Source organism: Rhinatrema bivittatum, chromosome 1 (genome assembly GCF_901001135.1).
Source record: "Rhinatrema bivittatum chromosome 1, aRhiBiv1.1, whole genome shotgun sequence".
In the NCBI taxonomy this organism is placed as follows: Eukaryota; Metazoa; Chordata; class Amphibia; order Gymnophiona; family Rhinatrematidae; genus Rhinatrema; species Rhinatrema bivittatum.
This window is the reverse complement of record NC_042615.1, coordinates 421,801,852-421,822,453: the sequence shown is the minus strand read 5'-3', so window position 1 is coordinate 421,822,453 and position 20,602 is coordinate 421,801,852. Positions and strand designations below refer to the sequence as shown.

At 45.6% G+C, this 20,602-nt stretch overlaps 1 protein-coding gene across 1 annotated transcript in view; it reads left to right on the top strand.

The window, feature by feature from the left end:
• Nucleotides 1–20,602, top strand: part of LOC115080968 — a 312,075-nt gene that overhangs the window by 91,928 nt on the left and 199,545 nt on the right. Inside the window, exon 2 of the mRNA XM_029585462.1 lies at nucleotides 14,442–14,563. Coding sequence (XP_029441322.1) covers nucleotides 14,442–14,563 — 122 coding nt within the window. The remainder of the gene's footprint in view (nucleotides 1–14,441; nucleotides 14,564–20,602) is intronic.

The window sequence follows — 20,602 nt, the reverse complement described above, 5'->3', positions numbered from 1 at the left end:
AGGTTTTCATGGGTAATGATTCAGATGGACTGAATCAAATCACGGTGAACCTAGAAGATGTGGTAGGCCTGATTGACAAACTGAAGAGTAGTAAATCACCTGGACCGGATGGTATACACCCCAGAGTTCTGAAGGAACTAAAAAATGAAATTTCAGACCTATTAGTAAAAATTTGTAACTTATCATTAAAATCATCCATTGTACCTGAAGACTGGAGGATAGCAAATGTAACCCCAATATTTAAAAAGGGCTCCAGGGGCGATCCGGGAAACTACAGACCGGTTAGCCTGACTTCAGTGCCAGGAAAAATAGTGGAAAGTGTTCTAAACATCAAATCACAGAACATATAGAAAGACATGGTTTAATGGAACAAAGTCAGCATGGCTTTACCCAGGGCAAGTCTTGCCTCACAAATCTGCTTCACTTTTTTGAAGGAGTTAATAAACATGTGGATAAAGGTGAACCGGTAGATATAGTATACTTGGATTTTCAGAAGGCGTTTGACAAAGTTCCTCATGAGAGGCTTCTAGGAAAAGTAAAAAGTCATGGGATAGGTGGCGATGTCCTTTCGTGGATTGCAAACTGGCTAAAAGACAGGAAACAGAGAGTAGGATTGAATGGGCAATTTTCTCAATGGAAGGGAGTGGACAGTGGAGTGCCTCAGGGATCTGTATTGGGACCCTTACTGTTCAATATATTTATAAATGATCTGGAAAGAAATACGACGAGTGAAATAATCAAATTTGCAGATGACACAAAATTGTTCAGAGTAGTTAAATCACAAGCAGATTGTGATAAATTGCAGGAAGACCTTGTGAGACTGGAAAATTGGGCATCCAAATGGCAGATGAAATTTAATGTGGATAAGTGCAAGGTGCTGCATATAGGGAAAAATAACCCATGCTATAATTACACAATGTTGGGTTCCACATTAGGTGCTACAACCCAAGAAAGAGATCTAGGTGTCATAGTGGATAACACATTGAAATCGTCGGTTCAGTGTGCTGCAGCAGTCAAAAAAGCAAACAGAATGTTGGGAATTATTAGAAAAGGAATGATGAATAAAACGGAAAATGTCATAATGCCTCTGTATCGCTCCATGGTGAGACCGCACCTTGAATACTGTGTACAATTCTGGTCGCCGCATCTCAAAAAAGATATAACTGCGATGGAGAAGGTACAGAGAAGGGCTACCAAAATGATAAGGGGAATGGAACAACTCCCCTATGAGGAAAAACTAAAGAGGTTAGGACTTTTCAGCTTGGAGAAGAGACGACTGAGGCGGGATATGATAGAGGTGTTTAAAATCATGAGAGGTCTAGAACGGGTAGATGTGAATCGGTTATTTACTCTTTCGGATAGTAGAAAGACTAGGGGACACTCCATGAAGTTAGCATGGGGCACATTTAAAACTAATCGGAGAAAGTTCTTTTTTACTCAACGCAAAATTAAACTCTGGAATTTGTTGCCAGAGAATGTGGTTCGTGCAGTTAGTATAGCTGTGTTTAAAAAAGGATTGGATAAGTTCTTGGAGGAGAAGTCCATTACCTGCTATTAAGTTCACTTAAAGAATAGCCACTGCCATTAGCAATGGTTACATGGAATAGACTTAGTTTTTGGGTACTTGCCAGGTTCTTATGACCTGGATTGGCCACTGTTGGAAACAGGATGCTGGGCTTGATGGACCCTTGGTCTGACCCAGTATGGCATTTTCTTATGTTCTTATGTTCTTAACTACCTGGGCCCAGCCATCCTTCATCCATCTCTTCGGTGACTGACCGAATCCTTGGTCGCATAGGGTCCCACCTAAGTCCAAGAGGTCCGGGCCCCTATGGGCTCCTCCTGGAGGGACCTCGGACTTCCAATGGTGAAGCCTCTTCTGAGTTATTTTAGTGTTGCCTCTCGGCTGGGACACTCGCTGTGAGCCTCCGCAGCATACCATCCACTGTCTGAGCCGGCCCAAGGGTCCACAACCGTAACAGATATTTTAAATGGCTCGCACGATATAAAATTGAGCATATTTTCCACATGTGCCCAGTACACACGAGTGCTCCTTTTAAAATTGACTTGATTGTTTGCATAGTAAAGAACATAGCTGAGCGTGTTTTGCGATCATGTATGTTTGAACTTGTATTATGCACATCTTGTGTGCATAGTCAAGCGCATATCTGTGCATAGTTAATCGCCTACTTAGCTGCTTAGCTGAGTGTATATTAAGCGTGTATCTTACTGAGGTTCATATTAACCGGTACGCCATGGTGCCAGCGTCAAAGAAGTCTATGCATACCTTGCTACTCTGCCTCCTCAGACTTTACCAGGGGTACCCGCTCCTCGGGGGCCTCGCTCTCTCTCTTGCTTTTCAGGTCGCAGTCTGGAACCGGTACTCGCTCCTCGAGGGCCCATGTTCCCGGACCTGCTACCGAATACAACTTCTGCCAGGAAGTCACCGCTGCATACAACACCAGTGAGTTACCATCTCTCTCTCAGAGCTTTCCCTGGAACCAGGTACTCGCTTCTCGAGGGCCTACTTCATTCCAGCCTCTGGGCTGCTTCAAGAGACTATTGTGTGAGTGTTACCATCAAGGTTCTGTTCCTGAACTCTGCATACTCTGCCTACTCACTATATTCTGTTTCTCTACAGCTCAGCCATCCTGGGATCACTGTTCCAGTGCCTGAGGGACTACAGCCCAGCCAGGCTCGTCCAGCTCACTACTGCCACCTCTGGTGGTTTACTATACAGTTTAATAAAAGATCTAATGTGTGTCTGTCTCCCAACTCTGAACCTGACCGGTGGCCCCTCTCGGGATCTTCCCCCGTGGGTGTGGTCATCTGCCACCGGCCCAAGGATCCACCCACAATTATCACAAATAATAACAACCACTCAACATAATGAACCAAAAAGTGGCTTTATCTCCGGTCAATCATGCAAGCAACCTTGGAGTCATAATTGACAAAGAACTCTCCTTCAAGAACCACATCGCAACTAAAATCAAAGATGGATATCACAAACTTCTAACACTACGCCAATTAAAACCTTTCCTCTCCCCCAATGACTTCAGATCAGTCCTTCAACTACTCATCTTCTCCAACCTAGATTACTGCAACTCCCTACTGTTCAACTTACCCCTTAACACCATCCGACCACTCCAAATCCTACAAAATGCAACTGCAAGAATACTCACTGGATAGAAAAAACATGATCACATCACTTCTACACTTATAGCACTTCACTGGCTCCCAGTAAAATTTAGGATTGAATATAAAATACCATCCATACTTCACAAAATAATAAAGAAAAAACAAACTGGCTAAGCTCATCCATAAAACTCCATTCTCCAATCAGAAACCTCAGATCAGCAAACTAAAGATTCCTCCTGCTTGCTCTAATCAACACACCTCAACTCAAAAGAGAGCAATCTCATTTGGAAGCCCTAAACTCTGGAACACCCTCCAAACCGAACTACGAGCACAAGAAAATTTAAAAACTTTCAAAAAAGACCTAAAAACCTGGATGTTTACCAAAGCCTGTAAACTCACCCAATGAATCCAAATCACCACTCCCCCCCCCCCCCCCCATTGACACTAAGCTAAAATATTATGAACAATGTAAAAAGATCATAACAATTTAACCGAAACTTGTATAATCTATCCTGTGATCTAAGTTCATAAAACATTATCAACTCTGTAAAATTATAATTCTATGTTAACAACTATTTGAACGAACTTTTTATGAAAATTCTGTAAACATCCCTGTTAAACTTTGTAAACTGTTGCGATGGCAAAACCGAACGACAATATATAAAACTCAACAGATAAATAAATAAATAAATAACTACAAAGAATAAGAAATAATATTGAGAGGAAAGGCAAGGAAAAAGTAATATTACAATCATATTACCATTTCAGAGAACAATATTTCACATATTCCTTTACCCTTTTTCCTCCTACCCCATAACATTTAAATATCCTGATACTATGCAATTGGGGAGACCAAGATTCCAATTAGGAGCTATTTAGTACAAAGCACAGATAAAACAGAAAACAAGGAGAGTCCCGACTATTCTTTTATGCGATAACACTAGTTGTCAGTATTCCCGATTAATACTTTGGCATCTAAAAAGGACTTAAGATCAGATGGTTCAAAGTATATATACTTAACATTATTTATTTTCATGATACATTTACATGGGTAGAGAACAGTAATCTGGGCTCCTATTTGCTCAACCTGTTGCCTAAGAGCTAAGAATTATTTTCTCCTTTGCTGAGTCGCTTTACAATTTCCGGGAAAATCCATATTTTTTGGCCATAGTAATGAACCTGTCTATTTCTTATAAATAGCCTGAGAACTAAATCTCTGTCAGATGGAAATATAGATTTAACAAGTAATGTTCCTCGTCTTTCAATAAGCTCTTCTCCCAAGGTTTCCAATAATGCTGAAACATTAACAGGAGGCAGTTCTTATTTTCTTTTATCAAAAGATACAAAATAGATTTTAGCCAAAGGTGGCATTGCTTCAGAAGATATTTTTAAAACTTCCTGTAGGTATCTCTTAAACTGGTCTTGAATTGAGACATACTGAATTTGAGGGAAATTCAGCACTCTTAAATTCATATATCTTGCTTCATTCTTTATTTTCTCCAACTTTCTTATTTGCTCCATTTCTCCCTGTATTAGACCACCTTGAACTTTCTGGACCTTAGTCTCTTTTTGTTCCAATTCTTCCATCTTTGTAGCTTGTACAATATCCTGTTGATCTAAGGTTTGTGAACGTTTATTTACATCAGCTATTGCAACTATTAACGAGGAAATCGATTTCTCTAGTGTCATTATAGTTGTCCATACACTGAAGTTTTTCCACAACCCTTTCAGGAATATTTGCAACTGCATCTCCTTTGCCAGAAATTACCACATCTCTTTGTTCACTGGCGGTTCCTCCCATACCCCTTGGAGTCGACACCATCATTAACTGTTGTTCATCAAACTTCTCCTCTGAAGTACATTTTTGTATCTGGCAAACACCAATAGTAGTATTCTCACTTACTTCAGGTTTCTTGGCCATACTCAGGGGATTTCCTTCGGCGTCTGGCACAAGTTTTGTCAGTAAAGGGGGGGAGGGTGTTATCGGCGCTCCAGGGCTGAGAGAGATGAACGAAGCAGGTGATGCTGCAATTTGCTCCACAGCAGCAGTCACAACGCTTCCGACTCCTGAAGCTCTACTGGAACCTGCGGCGAAAAAACTCTGAATTCTCTGTTGAGTTGAGCCCGCTGGGGAAGATACTGTAGGTACTTCCCGCAATTTGCCCTTTCTTTTAGTATGCAGCATGTTGGTCTAGAGCCGCAAGCAAAGAGGAAATTATTTGGAACCAGAGCGGTGATTATCCGACGTGTCTCTCCTTCAAGCCGCCATCTTGGTCTCCTGCAGACACTATTTCTAAGTCCAGTCACATCAAATTGCCCTTCAAGGGTTCTATTTTGTTTGGCAAAGAGTTGGAGAAGATGGTAAATAGATGGGGAGAAGACCAGATCCCTCATTTACTGGAGGATAGAAAGCTGGCTTCACTGCCTTTTTGGGCAAGTGGCCACTCTTGAGATTTCAGGTGATTTTTCTTATAGGGAAATTTCCTCTCTGAGATACCATCCCTTCAGGAGGTCGCAGTCCTTTTTCTTCAAAAGAGCTCGGAAGGTTGCGGGCTCCGGGAGTGGAGCCTCTTGATTTTCCCAATGAAGGTTTGCAGACTCACCTGCTGGTGCAGGAGATAGGCGGCCGACTATCTCACTTTTATCAGAAGTGGGTCCAGATCACATCGGTCCAGTGGGTCCTGGAATTGATTCGGGATGCCTATGCATTTATGATCTCTCCAGGCAACTCCCCTCAGAAGAGGGTAGCAGTGGAAACTGCATTGAGAAGACTTTTGAGAAGACTCTTCCCAAATCACAAGAAAATGTGGGCCGCCATTCCATCTATTTTGTCGTACCAAGAAAGAGGGGTCTCTTTGACCCATTTTGGATCTCAAAGGAGTCAGTCGTCATTTGTGGGCCATTCTTTTCTGAATGGAGAGTGTATGCTCTGTAATAATGGCAGTACAATCAGGGGAATACCTCACATCTCTGAATCTGAAGGAGGCATATCTGCATATTCCCATTCACTAGGAACCTCAATGGTTCCTAAGATTTGCCATTCTGGGACGTCATTACCAGTTTCAGCCCTTGCCTTTTGGGCTGGCCACTGCACTCAGGACCTTCTCCAAGGTCATGGTGGTAGTAGTGGCAACCTTGCACAAGAATAGCATCCTAGTTTATCCATATCTAAACGACTGGTTGATTCAAGCCAAGATCATGGAAGAAAGTCACCGGGCCTCTCGCATGGTGGTCGCCTTATTGCAGGATCTAGGCTGGGATGTGAACTTGGCCAAGAGCAGCTTACAGCTATCTCAGATGCTGGAGAATCTTGGCGTTCACTTCAATATGAAGCAAGGCAGAGTATTTCTGCCAGAGAATCTAATTCAGAAGTTGATTACACAAGTTGAAACCCTGAGAAGGACTGGTCACTCGACAGTACGGTCTTATCTTCAGGTCCTGGATGTCAGCCACGTTGGAGGTTGTTCCCTGGGCGAGGGCGCATATGCAACTTCTTCATGGCACATTGCTTTCCTGCTGGAGTCCATAGTCGTAGGACTATTCAGTGAAGCTTCTCTTAAATTGGAAGTGAGCATCTAATTGCAGTGGTGGTTGTTATGCTTGCCGCCCATGGGAGGCCCTAGGCATGGCCCTCTCACCTTCTCAGATGGATACCAGCGCTCATTTCTCCATCGCTGGTGGCAGTTGGTTCCTGGCTCCGACCTCGAGTCCCTGCCAGCGTCCCTGGCCTTGCCGTGCTTCCCAGAACCTCCAGTCAGGATCCTTCCTGCTACCAGGCCTCTCCGCCTGCTCTGCAGAGAGACGCCGCCGTCCACACCGCGTCCCCTCCTAGGCACGTGCGTGTGCAACTCTAATGCCTTTAAAGGGCCCGCGGCGGGAACCTGGCCGCAGATCCTGATGCTGATGTCACTACTCTCAGCGTACCTAAGCTTGGACAGCGCTCCTAAGCGTTGCCTTTGCAACAGGTCTCCTCGATTCCCTGTTGATCGAGTGCTCGTTGCTTCCAGAGATTCATCTCATCTTCGTGTTCCTGATTCCTCATTGTTCCTGGTTCCTGTTTCTTCGTTCCTTCCCTGCTCCTTGCCTTGGATTGACTTCATGGACTTGACCTCTGCCTGCCTGACCTCGTTGCCTATCTCCAAGCCTGACCTCTGCCTGCCTGACCACGTTGCCTATCTCCAAGCCTGACCTCTGCCTGCCTGACTGCGTTGCCTTCTCCAAGCCTGACCTCTGCCTGCCTGACCACATTGCCTTCTCCAAGCCTGACCTCTGCCTGCCTGACCATGCCTGCCTTCTCCGTGCCTTGACCACTGCTATGTCTGACTACACCTGCCTTCTCCGTGCCTTGACCATTGCTATGTCTGACTACGCTTGCCTTCTCCATGCCTTGACCATTGCTATGCCTGAGCATGCCTGCCTTCTCTGCACCCTGACCATTGCTATGGATAACCTTGCTAAATATTCTTTCTTGTCTAGTGTTCTGTGATGCTCGCTACAGCTTCCAGTGACCGCCAGCTTCCATCCAAGCTCAGCAGTGAAGCTTCTGTCTCTATCCTCTGGACGTGGACTTCCTAGGCTTCGGCCTTTCTTTGCTCAAGCACCCTCAGTTGCTCCTTGTTCCCTGGTGCTTGGGTTCCAGTTCTGTAACTCGTCTTGGATAGATCTATGCCACCTGCTGGCTGCTGTCTCTGGGCTGAGCTATTCATCTTCACTCTTCAACCTTGAGGCCCGCCTAAGTCCTGCCAGCCCTGGCACCCAAAGGTTCAACCCGAGGGGAACGTGGGCTGGTATAGGCAAAGCTCCAGTGGCCTCTAGTTTCAGCCCACTCTGCCTGCTGATGGTGGGGACCCTTGGGCCCTTGCCTTCGGGATGCGCCAACACCACCTCAGCCTAAGAATCCTCCTCCAGCGCAACAGTGGTTGCAGGCAAATCATCTCAGGAAAGGTGTTTCCTTGGAGTATCTGGATTGCTTAATGCTCACGACGGATATGAGCCTCTTGGGTTGGGGGGGGGGGGGGGTGCTCATTGTCAGGAGTTGATGGTGCAAGGCCTGGAATGCCAAGGAGCGGCAGTGGAGCATCAACCGATTGGAATCATGGGCGGTATGACTGGCGTGCTTGCGGTTTTCTAGAGGTTCAGGCAGTCCGGATAATGTTGGACAATGTAAGAAATGTGGCCTACTTCAATCATCAGGATGGCACCAGAAGTCACCAGGTTGCGAAGGAGATAGATGTGCCCATGGTATGGGGAGAGCAAAATCTGCCAGCATATCTGCCTCCCACATTGCTGGAAAGGCCAATGTAGGGCCGACTTTCTGAACAGGAAGAGCCTGGACCCAGGAGAGCTGGAGTTAGCAGATCAAACCTTTCAACTCTTAGAGGAGCGCTGGTGCCGCCTGTACCTAAACTTGTTGGCGACTTCCGAAAATGCGAAAGTTCCATGGTTTTCAGTCCTCATAGGCAGCATTGTTCAGAAGATTTCAAACACACAAATATATAGGGAATCTTGTATAATAAACATGAAAACTTTACTATATCTCATTAAAGCCATCTTACATCATTTTTCAATAACACGTTTGCGAAAATATGAATATAGTTGAAAAATATTGTCTTGGTGCAGCGGAGTGTTTCTGTATCACTATTGGATAAGATCTCGTTCCATAAATCATGGTGGGGTGAAGTGATTTTGTAAAGATATATGATAAGAACTTATGAGGTCTTTATACATGAGTGTTTGAATGAAGGGGGGGGTGGTATATAACTAATGAGGTATGAAGCATGATTAGTTTATAATGAATTAGAGGGTGGGGATAGTCTTTACATGTCTGTGGAGATTTTATTGGGTTGGGAGTATTTGAGGTATGAATGAGTGTGCCTGTAAAGGATTTTAAGATATGATGAATGCCTTTAAGTGATTCTGTACTGGTTATTCATTGTGCTATGAGGGGGCAGTGTAATATGCGATGTTGCACATGTTTGAATTGATATTGTATCAATATGATGTACTTGTGATGTTGTATATTGTGGAATAAGTTAATATACCATGTATTTTCGCAAACGTGTTATTGAAAAATATGATGTAAGCTGGGTATTAATGAGATAGTTAAAGTTTTCATGTTTATTATACAAGATTCCCTATGTATTTGTGTGTTTTGTAAAAGGTTAGGGGATCTGTGTTCTCTCTTTTTGTGTTTACCATATCAGAAGATTTCAAGTCAGGTCAACACTTTTCATAGCTCTGAATTGGCCCTGGAAGCCATGGTATGCCAATTCTGCAAAGATTGCTGGTGAGCAGTCCCCTCAGACTGTCAGATCTCGGAAGGATCTGTTGTGGTAGGGACCTCATTTTTCATAAGATCTGGGTTGATTTTGTCTTATAGTTTGGCCCTTGAGAGGGCTAGGTTACTAACGTGTGTTATTCACCTGCATTGATTTCCACTTTACTTCAGGCCAAGAATTTTCTGTGTAAGAGTTTGGAGAATTTCCGAGGCCTGATGTACGGAGCAAGGTTCTCAGCCTCTCAAAGTGGATATTCCATTGATTTGGAATTTTTACAGAAAGGATTGTGTAAAGGTTTGGCCATTAACACCTTGAAGGTTCTCACTTGTTATAGGGAGCGAGTCAATGGTGGTCCTTTGTCTTCCCATCCCGATGTGTCCTGGTTCTTGAAGGGAATTAAGCATCTTCATCCTCCCTTGCAACTGCTGATACCTCTGGTCCTGAATTTCTTGGTGGGTCCAACATTTTGGCCACTATGTAATCTTTCCTTGAGGCTGCTTACCTTGAAGATAGTTTTTCTAGTGTCAATCTGTTCTGCATGTCGGGTTTCCAAGTGCAGTTTCTTTCTTGCCATAAGCCTTTTCTACATATGACTCCGGGAGTGGTACAGCTTCAGACTGTGCCTTCTTTTTACCAAAAGTTGTTTCAGACTTTCATTTGAAGCAGTCTGTTTCCCTTCCCATGTTGGACAGGGACATAGATAAGAGTGAATATCATCTTTTGTTTACCTTGAACGTCAAGCATCATTTGCTACGGTACTTAGATCTTGAGGTGGGTGAGGAACTGCAGAGAAAATTTCAAATTCTTTTGTAATAGAGAGATACACATAAGAACATAAGAACATAAGAAATTGCCATGCTGGGTGAGACCAAGGATCCATCAAGCCCAGCATCCTGTTTCCAACAGAGGCCAGGCCAAAAGAGCGTGGCAATTACCCAAACACTAAGAAGAACTCATGCTACTGATGCAATTAATAGCAGTGGCTATTCCCTAAGGGGTAGATTTTCAGAAAGCGCGATTTGGCGTACTTTTGTTGGCGCATCAGGCGCAAACAAAAGTACGCTGGATTTTAGTAGATACGCGCGTAGCCGCGCGTATCCGCTAAAATCCTGGATCGGTGCGCGCAAGGCTACCGATTCTGTATAGCCGGCGCGCGCCGAGCCGTGCAGCCTACTTCCGTTCCCTCCGAGGCCGCTCCGAAATCGGAGCGGCCTCGGAGGGAATTCTCTAACGCCCTCCCCTCACCTTCCCCTCCCTTCCTCTACCTAACCCACCCGCCCGGCCCTGTCTAAACCCCCCCTTACCTTTGTTGGGGGATTTATGCCTCCCGGAGGGAGACGTAAATCCCCGCGCACCAGCAGGCCGCTAGCACGCCGGGACGCGACCTAGGGGCGGGTCCGGAGGGCGCGGCCACGCCCCCGGACCGCCCCGGGCCATAACCATGCCCCCGGGCCCGCCCCCGAAACGCTCCCAACACGCCCGGAAAACGCCCCCGACACGCCCCCCTCTGAAAACCCCGGGACTTACGCGAGTCCCGGGGCTCTGCGCGCGCCGGTAGGCCTATGTAAAATAGGCGCACCGGCGCGCAGTGCCCTGCTCGCCTAAATCCGCCTGGATTTAGGCGGATTTAGGCGAGCAGGGCTCTTAAAATCCGCCCCTAAGTGAACTTGATTAATAGCAGTTAATGGACTTCTCCTCCAAGAACTTATCCAAACCTTTTTTGAACCCAGCTACACTAATTGTACTAACCATATCCTCTGGCAACAAATTCGAGAGCTATATTGTGCGTTGAGTGAAAAAGAATTTTCTCCAATTAGTCTTAAATGTGCTACTTGCTAACTTCATGGAATGCCCCCTAGTCCTTCTATTATTCGAAAGTGTAAATAACTGAGTCACATCTACTTGTTCAAGACCTCTCATGATCTTAAAGACTTCTATCATATCTCCCCTCAGCCGTCTCTTCTCCAAGTTGAACAGCCCTAACCTCTTCAGCCTTTCCTCATAGGGGAGCTGTTCTATCCTCTTTATCATTTTGCTTATCCTTCTCTGTACTTTCTCCATCGCAACTATATCTTTTTTGAGATGCGGCAACCATAATTGTACACAGTATTCAAGGTGCGGTCTTACCATGGAGCGATATAGAGGCATTATGACATTGTCTGTTTTATTAACCATTCCCTTCCTAACAATTCCTAACATTCTGTTTGCTTTTTTGACTGCTGCAGCATACTGAGCCGACGATTTTAAAGTATTATCCACTATGATGCCTAGATCTTTTTCCTTAGTGGTAGCTCCTAATATGGAACCTAACATCGTGTAACTACAGCAAGGGTTATTTTTCCCCATATGGTTTCACACCTTGTCCAAGCATATCATTCAGATGTTCAAGCTCGGGAGGATACCATGTTTGCACAGGCAGTGTTGACTGGAACATGAACAGACTTCTGCACTGTTCAAGAGTAGCTTTGGTACATCACACTTGTGGAGATTAGCCTACCTGAGTGCAGAGGAAGGATAAATTGCTATTTACCTGATAGTTTCCTTTCCTCTAATGAAGGCAGGCCAATCCTCAACCTGCCCTCGGCTGCTGATTTTTGCTCTTGGTTCTCTCTCTAAGAGTGGATATTGTTGAATGTTGCTCCTGTTTTTCGTTTGAAGACTAGAGAGTGGTTGCACCAGCCCCTCAGTTTAATGACTGTTAATACTTTTGGCTAAGCTCAGTGTTCCATTTTGGTTAGAAGCATGAGTGGTTGATTGTTAATAATCATGTTCGAGTATTTTCAGTTTGTCCTCAGTTTGGCTTTTTCAGAGAATACTAGTGGACTGGTGTCAAGGTAGGGCTATATGTCCATGACGTCAGCTTTACTCCGTCTCCATCTGCTGGTAGAGGTATATAACCCACTTGTGGGGATTGGCTTGCCTTGATTAGAGGAAAGGAAATTATCAGGTAAGTAGACATTTTTCCGTAATGATATCAAGGTGGTGGGGACGGGGGGAAGAGGGAAGAAGGAAGGGAGGATAAGGTGATGATGATGCTAGGGGGTTGAAGAAGAGACGAGTAGGTGATGGTGCGAGGAGTGGGGAAAAGGAAAGGGAGAGTGATGAAAGCAAGGGATAAAGGGAGAGGGAAGGTGATGATGCCAAAGGTGGGGTGATGGAAGAGAAGGTGATGTTTCTGAAGATGGTGGTGTTTCATGATGAAATGAACCTTGTGCTATGTGTGCCACGACAGAAAAATGGTTGGGAATCACTGCAATAGAGGACATTTTCAGACTCAGCATAAATGTAGGGATGGCCCGCTTTCTTTCATTTGAAAGGAGAGATAATCATTTAGGGGCTGATGCAATACAGTGCGCTGAGCCCAGCGCACTGTATAACCCACAGTTGGACGCAGGTTGTAGAGGCTCTAACTAATCCCCTTATACAATAAGGGGATTAGTGCCTCTACAAGGCACGTCCAATGCGGAGTAAAATTAATAGCGCTCATCACATGCAAATTCATGTGAATGAGGCTATTAGCTATTTACTCCCTATGCAAAAAAAAAAAAAAATTAACGCCTGCACAGAGCAGGCGTTAATTGCTGAGCACTACTAAAACTAGTACAGAAAAGCAGAAAAAAACTGCTTTTCTGTACTGCCTCCTACTTAATATCCTTGGGATTTTCTTGGGATATCCTTGGGATATTAAGTAGGTCCTTGTTGATCCTTGTCAGTATTATTCATTTTAGAGACCTGAAAAGCAAATGGAAAGGTAAATAGCAGAATTCTAAGTGTGACAGTAAGAGAAAATATATCTCGTGCCTACACAGAACAGACACATAGCAATAGTAGGATCACGGCAATCCCTGGGAAGCAAGAGATGAGCAAAATTATTGCTATGTATCCTTGGGATATTAAGTAGGAGGAGCAACTCTAAAAAAAATAATTAGTAGGAGGCAGTACAGAAAACTGCTTTTCTGTACTGCCTCCTATTTAATATCCTTGGGATATTAAGTGGGAGGAACAACTCTAAAAAAAATAATAAAAAAAAAAGTTTAAAAAAGCGCTGGCAGGGGTTTGGAAAATGGTCGCTGGTTAATTCGACATCCATTCTCCAAACCTGACTACCGGCACCAGAAGGAGAATATAAATCAATATTAAAGTGTTGGGCACTTAATATTAATTTATTCACTCCTTCACTTATTGCCGTTGGTCCTTTTCACTGCCATTTGTCAGTGAAAGGACCAATCCCCTTTCAGGGCAGCCTTCTGAAAGGTGATTGGTCCTTTCACTGACATGTGACAGTAAAGGGACCTATCCGCAATAAGTGAAGGAGTGAATAAATTAATATTAAGTGCCGACACTTTAATATTGATTTTATACATTCCTTCTGGTGCTGGTAGTCAGGTTGGGAGAATGGATGCTGAATTTATCAGCGTTCATTTTCCTAACCCCTGCATGTGCGCTGGTTAGGAAAACGGGTTGCTGATAAATTCAGCGTCCGTTTTCTTAACTGGCGGACAGCCACCAACAGCGGACCTCTCTCCGGCTTCTGCTGTCAAGGAGGCGCTAGGGGCGTGCAATCATCCCTAGCACCTCCTCGACAGCATGAGCCCTAATTTAAGTATTGCATCGCGTCCCCAGGAGAGGTGCCTGGGTGCGCATTATGAAAACGGGTGCTGAATACACAGCGCCCACTTTCGGCGCAAGTTTTTTGCATCAGCCCCTTAGATTGAAAAATGGCCATTTTCTTTCTTCTGTTTGCAAAACAAAGTATCTGGTCCAATGAACTTCAAATGGGCTTTATGGAATGCCCCTCATTTCCTTTCAAAGTGCTCCAAAATCTCTCTTAAAATAACTTTGGAAACTTGGCAACACTATATGGACCCTTATATTACTTAGCTAGGCTATAGAAATATATTAAAATAACCAATGAGATTAATATGTAATAACTGTAATAGCTCATATTAGGATATATATAATATATTTATTTTCTTCCAACAGGTCAAGTAACATTTGTATTCATTCTTTCTATTGCCCCCATAGGAGCTCCCTCCTATCTAAGGAGTTCTCCTTGGCTTATCCGATATCGCTTGCAGTGGTTTTTCATCTTCTGTTGATCCTTGTCAGTATTATTCATTTTAGAGACCTGAAAACCAAATGGAAAGGTAAATAGCAGAATTCTAAGTGCGACAGTAAGAGAAAATATATGTCGTGCCTACATAGAACAGACACATAGCAATGGTAGGATCACGGCAATCCCTGGGAAGCAAGAGATGAGCAAAATTATTGCTATCTATGATCATTATCTAAAACCTCCCCCTTAATCCATGTTCTGTTTTTCAGGTGAAGATTACTTCATTGTAATTAGTTTATTATTAGTGGAGAAACTCTATGAATAAATCACAAGGTAGTAAATGATCTGCAGTGAGTGCTGCTTGGTGATTTCATGTTGTATAATAGTTAGGGAAGTACAGACATATAAATATGTTAGACTGCAACTCTGCAATTCCAGCTGCACTCCCCTGCAGCTCGGTATTCGTATTCATCGGTGGGCAAATACATTGCATTCGTTCAGTGGCGCCCCCGATACATTGATACGTGCATTCGTTTTCCGGTTCCCATTAAAGTCAGTGGAGGAAGTATTTGCAGCCTATTTTTGGCTGCAGAATTGGGGTTTTATTATCAATTTTGATGAAACTTCTGGGGAGCAATCATCAGAACAACAAAAGAGCTCCAAGGTACTTAGATTGTGGCATAGTGGCACCAAAGTGGCATGAATAGCCTAAGGTACTTTAAAGGGGCAAAAGGGTACCAGGAGTGGCAAGAAGAGTGCTTTAATAGAGGTGCAAAGCAGCAGCGAGAGTGTCAAAAGCACACCATAGCTTCAAAAGAGAGCACCGATAACAGATGCATGAACCCTCGAAGGCAGCACGACAGGCAAAGCGGCAAAACAAGTGGCATCAACATCCTACAGCACAATGAAGGGGGAACATAGCAAGCAGAAAGACTAGCACCAACACACTGAGCAACTATGATAGTGGCCAGAACACCTCAAGGAGTTGAGTGAGTCATCTGGTGTATGGCAGCAAGGCACAGAGGCAGAGGGTAGATACAGGCTGGCTACACCTGGGGAGAGTTCCCTTTCCTTTGTGCAGGAAAGGGCTCCCTAGAATGGGTTCGCCCCTAGAGTGGGGTGTTTCCGTTGCGTCTAGTGAGCTCTCGCTGGCCTTTTAAAATCTGGTGGAGTTAGCAGATATACAAACGAGAATTTTCAAGGCCGAGGCAGAGGAGGTTACCATGTAAACAGCGGTTCAACATGGGTCAGAAGGTAGATACAGGCTGGCTACACCCGTGGAAAGTTCCTTTTCTTTTGCGCAGGAAAGGGCTCCCTAGAATGGGTTCGCCCCTAGAGTGGGGTGTTTCCATTGGTGTCTAGTGAGCTCTCGCTGGTCTTTCAAAATCTGGTTGACATAGCAGATAATACAAACGAGAATTTTCAAGGTTGAGGCGGAGGAGGGTGCATGTGAACAGCGGTTCAACATGGGTCAGAGGGTAGATACAGGCTGGCTACACCCGGGAAGAGTTCCCTTTCCTTTGAGCCGGGAAGGGCTCCCCAGAATGGGTTGGCCCCTAGAGTGGAGAACGAGCCTTCAAAGCGTGGTGACCTGGAGCAGGGTGCCATGTGAACAGTGGTTCATCATGGGTCAACCGGTGCTAAGAGATAGGCTGCAACACCGGGAAGAGTTCCCTTTCTTTGAGCAGGAAAGGGCTTCCTTGGAATGGGTTGGCCCCTAGAGTGGAACACGAGCCTTCAAAGCATGGCAAACTGAAGCAGGGTCTCACTGTGAGCATGGTCTCACTGTGTTTGCCACAGTCTAAGTACCTTGGAGCTCTTTTCTCATTCTGAACATGGGTCAACAGGTGCTAAGAGATAGGCTGCTACACCGGGGAGAGTTCCCTTTCCTTTGAGCAGGAAAGGGCTCGCTGGAATGGGTTGGCCCCTAGAGTGTAATGTGGTACAAATTGTTAGGATTTAAGCATTTGTAAACAGATCATGACTTCATAAGCAAGACGGAGGAAGTTCTCTTCTCTGCACTGAAACTAAAGAAAACTGTTTGTTTTATTTAAGGATCCATGCTGTGAAGGATTACTAGTTTGAATTGCCAGAGACTGAGGTTTCCCTTTGCAACGAGGGTTCAGCCGTTATGACTGGATATAAGTCCTGGCCAGACAGGCACAGCAATCGAGGACAGAGGTCAATCCCACCTAGGGACATAAGGCCTGGACGAACAGGTCCAGCAGTCGAGGACAGAGGTCAATCCTACCTAGGGACATAAGGCCTGGATGGACAGGCACAGCATTCGAGGACAGAGATCAAGCCCACGTAGGGACATAAGGCCTGGATGAACAGGCACAGCAATCTAGGTCAAACCCTTATAGGGACATAAGGCCTGGATGGATAGGCACAGCAATCGAGGTCAAACCCTTGTAGGGACATAAGATCTGGATGGACAGGCACAGCAATCGAGGTCAAATCCTTGTAGGGACATAAGGCCTGGAAGGACAGGCAAAGCAATCGAGGACAGAGGTCAATCCCACCTAGGGACATAAGGCCTGGACGGACAGGCACAGCAGCCGAGGACAGAGGTCAATCCCACATTGGGACATAAGGCCTGGACGGACAGGCACAGCATTCAAGGTCAGAGGTCAAACCCACTTAGGGACATAAGGCCTGGACGGACAGGCACAGCGTTAGAGGTCAGGCCCTTGTAGGGACGTACGGCCTGGACAGTGGACAGACAGGCACAGCGTTTGAGGTCAGGCCCTTGTAGGGACGTATGGCCTGGACAGTGGACGGACAGGCATAGCGTTTGAGGTCAGTCCCTTGTAGGGACGTACGGCCTGAATAGTGAACGGACAGGCACAGCGTTTCAGGTCGGGCCCTTGTAGGGACGTACTGACTGGACAGTGGACGGACAGGCACAACGTTTCAGGTCAGGTACATGTGCTGCAGTGCTTACAATATCTGGAGCATAGGAGGCAGTTGGAGCTGCTGCAAGGCTTTCAATTGCTTTTATTCATCTTGCCATTCACAGGGAAAATTTGGAAACCCAAGCAAAGGCAGGTTTACTTTCAAAAACACTAGCATTTCCATCAACTCTGCTGCCAGCCTTGAGCGGTGAGGGCTCATGATATCCCCTGTCATTGAAAAGACACGTTCACTGGGCACACTGGTTGGTGGACATGACAGATATCGCTGAGCCACTTTGGCTAGGTGTGGCCAGACAGTGGACTAGTGTGCCCAATATGCCAGCGGATCTGTCTGCATGTTCTGTGTCGGCTCTGAGAGATACCATGTCGCTGACAGCTGTGCTGATGTGTCCTTTGCTTGTGTGGACTGAGAGTCACTCATGCCAGCTGCTTTCTCTCTAGCCTGTAGCACAACAACCAGAAAGTTCATGAAGGGGTGTCTGCAGCTCCACTAACCTCTCGAGCATCATAAAGATGGAATTCCACCAGGTGGCAATGTCTTGAATGAGACGCTTGTGAGGCATCTCCAAATCAATCTGCTTTTGTCGGAGAACCTGCCCGCCTTCACACTTCTGTGGAAGTGCGCTGCTATGTTCCTGCACTTCTGTATTAACCTATGCAGGTATTCATTCTCTTGGTCATTGGAATCCAACCCCAGAGTTGTCTTCACTACCAGGTGCAGAGTGTGTGCAAAACATCAGATGTTCTTAAAGTGCCCGTCGTTTATTGCCTTAACCATGTTTGCATCATTGTCTGTGACAAAGAACCCTGCATGAGGATTCCTGTCTCGCTGGTGTAGTTGCCAGCCCTCCAGCATCTGTCTGATGGATGTTAGAATATTGGCTGCGGTATGGGCCTGATTCTTCAGGTGGGTGTGCAATAAAGCCCACCTCCACCCTGATACTTGTTCAGTAATAGAGCTGCTGCCTGCCCCTGCCTCAGCCAGGTCCCACCAGTGTGCTGTTAGGGAGAGGTAAGAGTATGCAGCATTCATGGCGGTCCAGATATTGCAGGTGAAATGCACACTTCCCTCTGCCTTAGCTAGCAGTGCTTGGATGCGACTGCGACACTGCTTGTACAGGCTGGGGAGGACCTTTCTGCTAAATGTGTTTCTGGAGGGGACTTTGTAATTTGGAACGATGACCTTCAGAAAATGCTTGAAACCCACATTCTCCACTAACTGCAAGGGCTGGTCATCAAGGGCAATCATTTCCCCAATGCTCCTGGTTACAACTTTTGAGCTGCCTGCCTCCTACCCCGGGATAGCGTTACACACTCCATCCCATTACCTCCATGGTGGGTTGTCGCTTCTGCAACATGTCAGGGGGTTGCTAGTCTGCCACCTGACTGCTAGAAGGGGCTAAGGACGTGGGCTGACTCTGCTGCTTTTGAACCACTTTACGCTGCTTGGAAGGGGTCCCCTGACTGGTACTGCCACCATCCCCAGATAGCAGTACTGTTGTTGGGTGTTGCCTCTTCATATGATGCATCATGCCAAAATTAGATAGATGTCCCATTTGCTTGCCTCTGCTAATAGTCCTGCCACAGTAATTACACTGAGCAAAATGCGGGTCATCCATCACTTTAAAGTAGCTCCAGATCGCAGATGTCTTTCATGATCCTCCCTTCTCTATAGCATTGGGGGTGGATGCTGGCACTGGAGCTGAAGTAGTGGGTGCACCCTGAGAAGCAATGCCAGGGGTCTAGGTCACCCTCTGTGCCTGCGTTGACTGCTCTTCCTCCTTCTCATCGGTTTCATCTCTACCCTGCTGCACTGAAGTGGAGGCTAAGACAGGACTAACTGATCCTCCTAAAACTTCGTCAGCTATTACTTCTTCTGTTTCTGATGAAAATCCCACACAAGATGACTGTTCATCTGAATCAGAAGCAAACAATGCCTGCGCTACATTGTCAACGCTAAGTCGAGACTGCTGTCCCACTGCTGCTTTTGGGTGTCGACATTTTGTCTGGCATGACTCAGCTTCCCCTTCCCTCACCTCCAAAACTATAGGGTCAGAAACAGGTGGTGGCGATGGCAATGCATCATGTTTAGATTTCATTTTTTTCCAGATGGAACTGTCTGCCCCTCCACAGAGTTTAGATTGCAACAGGTCCCTTTTTAACTTTAATGGGGGACTGGCACTACTGCCTTTTGAAGTGCCTCCTCTGCCAGTCCCAAACACTCGACCACATCTAGCTTTTGCTGACATTATGGATTTAATGTCACTGCCTAGTGCCTACTGGCTGCCCACTGTCACAGTGCCTTGATATGCACTAATGTAATATGGTGCACACACAGAGCTTGCTTGTAACTACTAAAGAGGCAGACTGGGGATTTCACTGCACAGACTGGCCCAATAATAAACTTGAGTCTGCTAAACTATGCAGTGCCCACTGTCACAGTGCCTTGCTATGCACTAATGTAATGTGTGTGGTGTGCACACACACAGCTTGCTTGTAACTACAAAAGAGGCAGACTGGGGATTTCACTGCACAGACTGTCCCAATAATAAACTTGAGTCTGCTAAACTACCCAGTGCCCACTGTCACAGTGCCTTGCCTAGCCCAGAGGGTGAATTAAACAAAATGGCACTGCTAGCAGCTTCTCTCTCTGGCACAGAGAGACCATCTCAGATCACCTAAATAAACTGCTTAAAAAACAAACAGGGCTAGCTGGCACTGCAGCCAAATAAAGAATATCTTTTTCTCTTAAGTAACTAGCCTAGCTAGCAATTTAATACAGATTTCTGAACTCAGACTAGCTCTGAGTACAGTCACCTTCCGCAGAGACCACCTCCCCACACCACCCCTGCAAAGAAAGTGTGTGGCACGCCACGTGCTTAAGTATATATAGTGCTGGGTCATCAGGAAAATTGTCACCGAGCACTGAATGACAGCGCATTTCAAAAAATGTTATCACTGATACGTTGCCTTCCGGTATCCATGCCAACCTGTCCGACCCACTCTGACAGGATTGTGAGGTCACTGATGACTCACAGGAAAGGGCTGGTTTTTGGCTCTGGATACACCCAAATGGCATCCTCCGATTGCAAATGGCGGCGAAAAAAAGCACGCACTGTCAAACGTATGGAACGGATGATATGTTATATTAGTGGGGAGTCGCGGTACATTTCATTTCCCCACGAATACAACGAATAGGGACATATACGTTA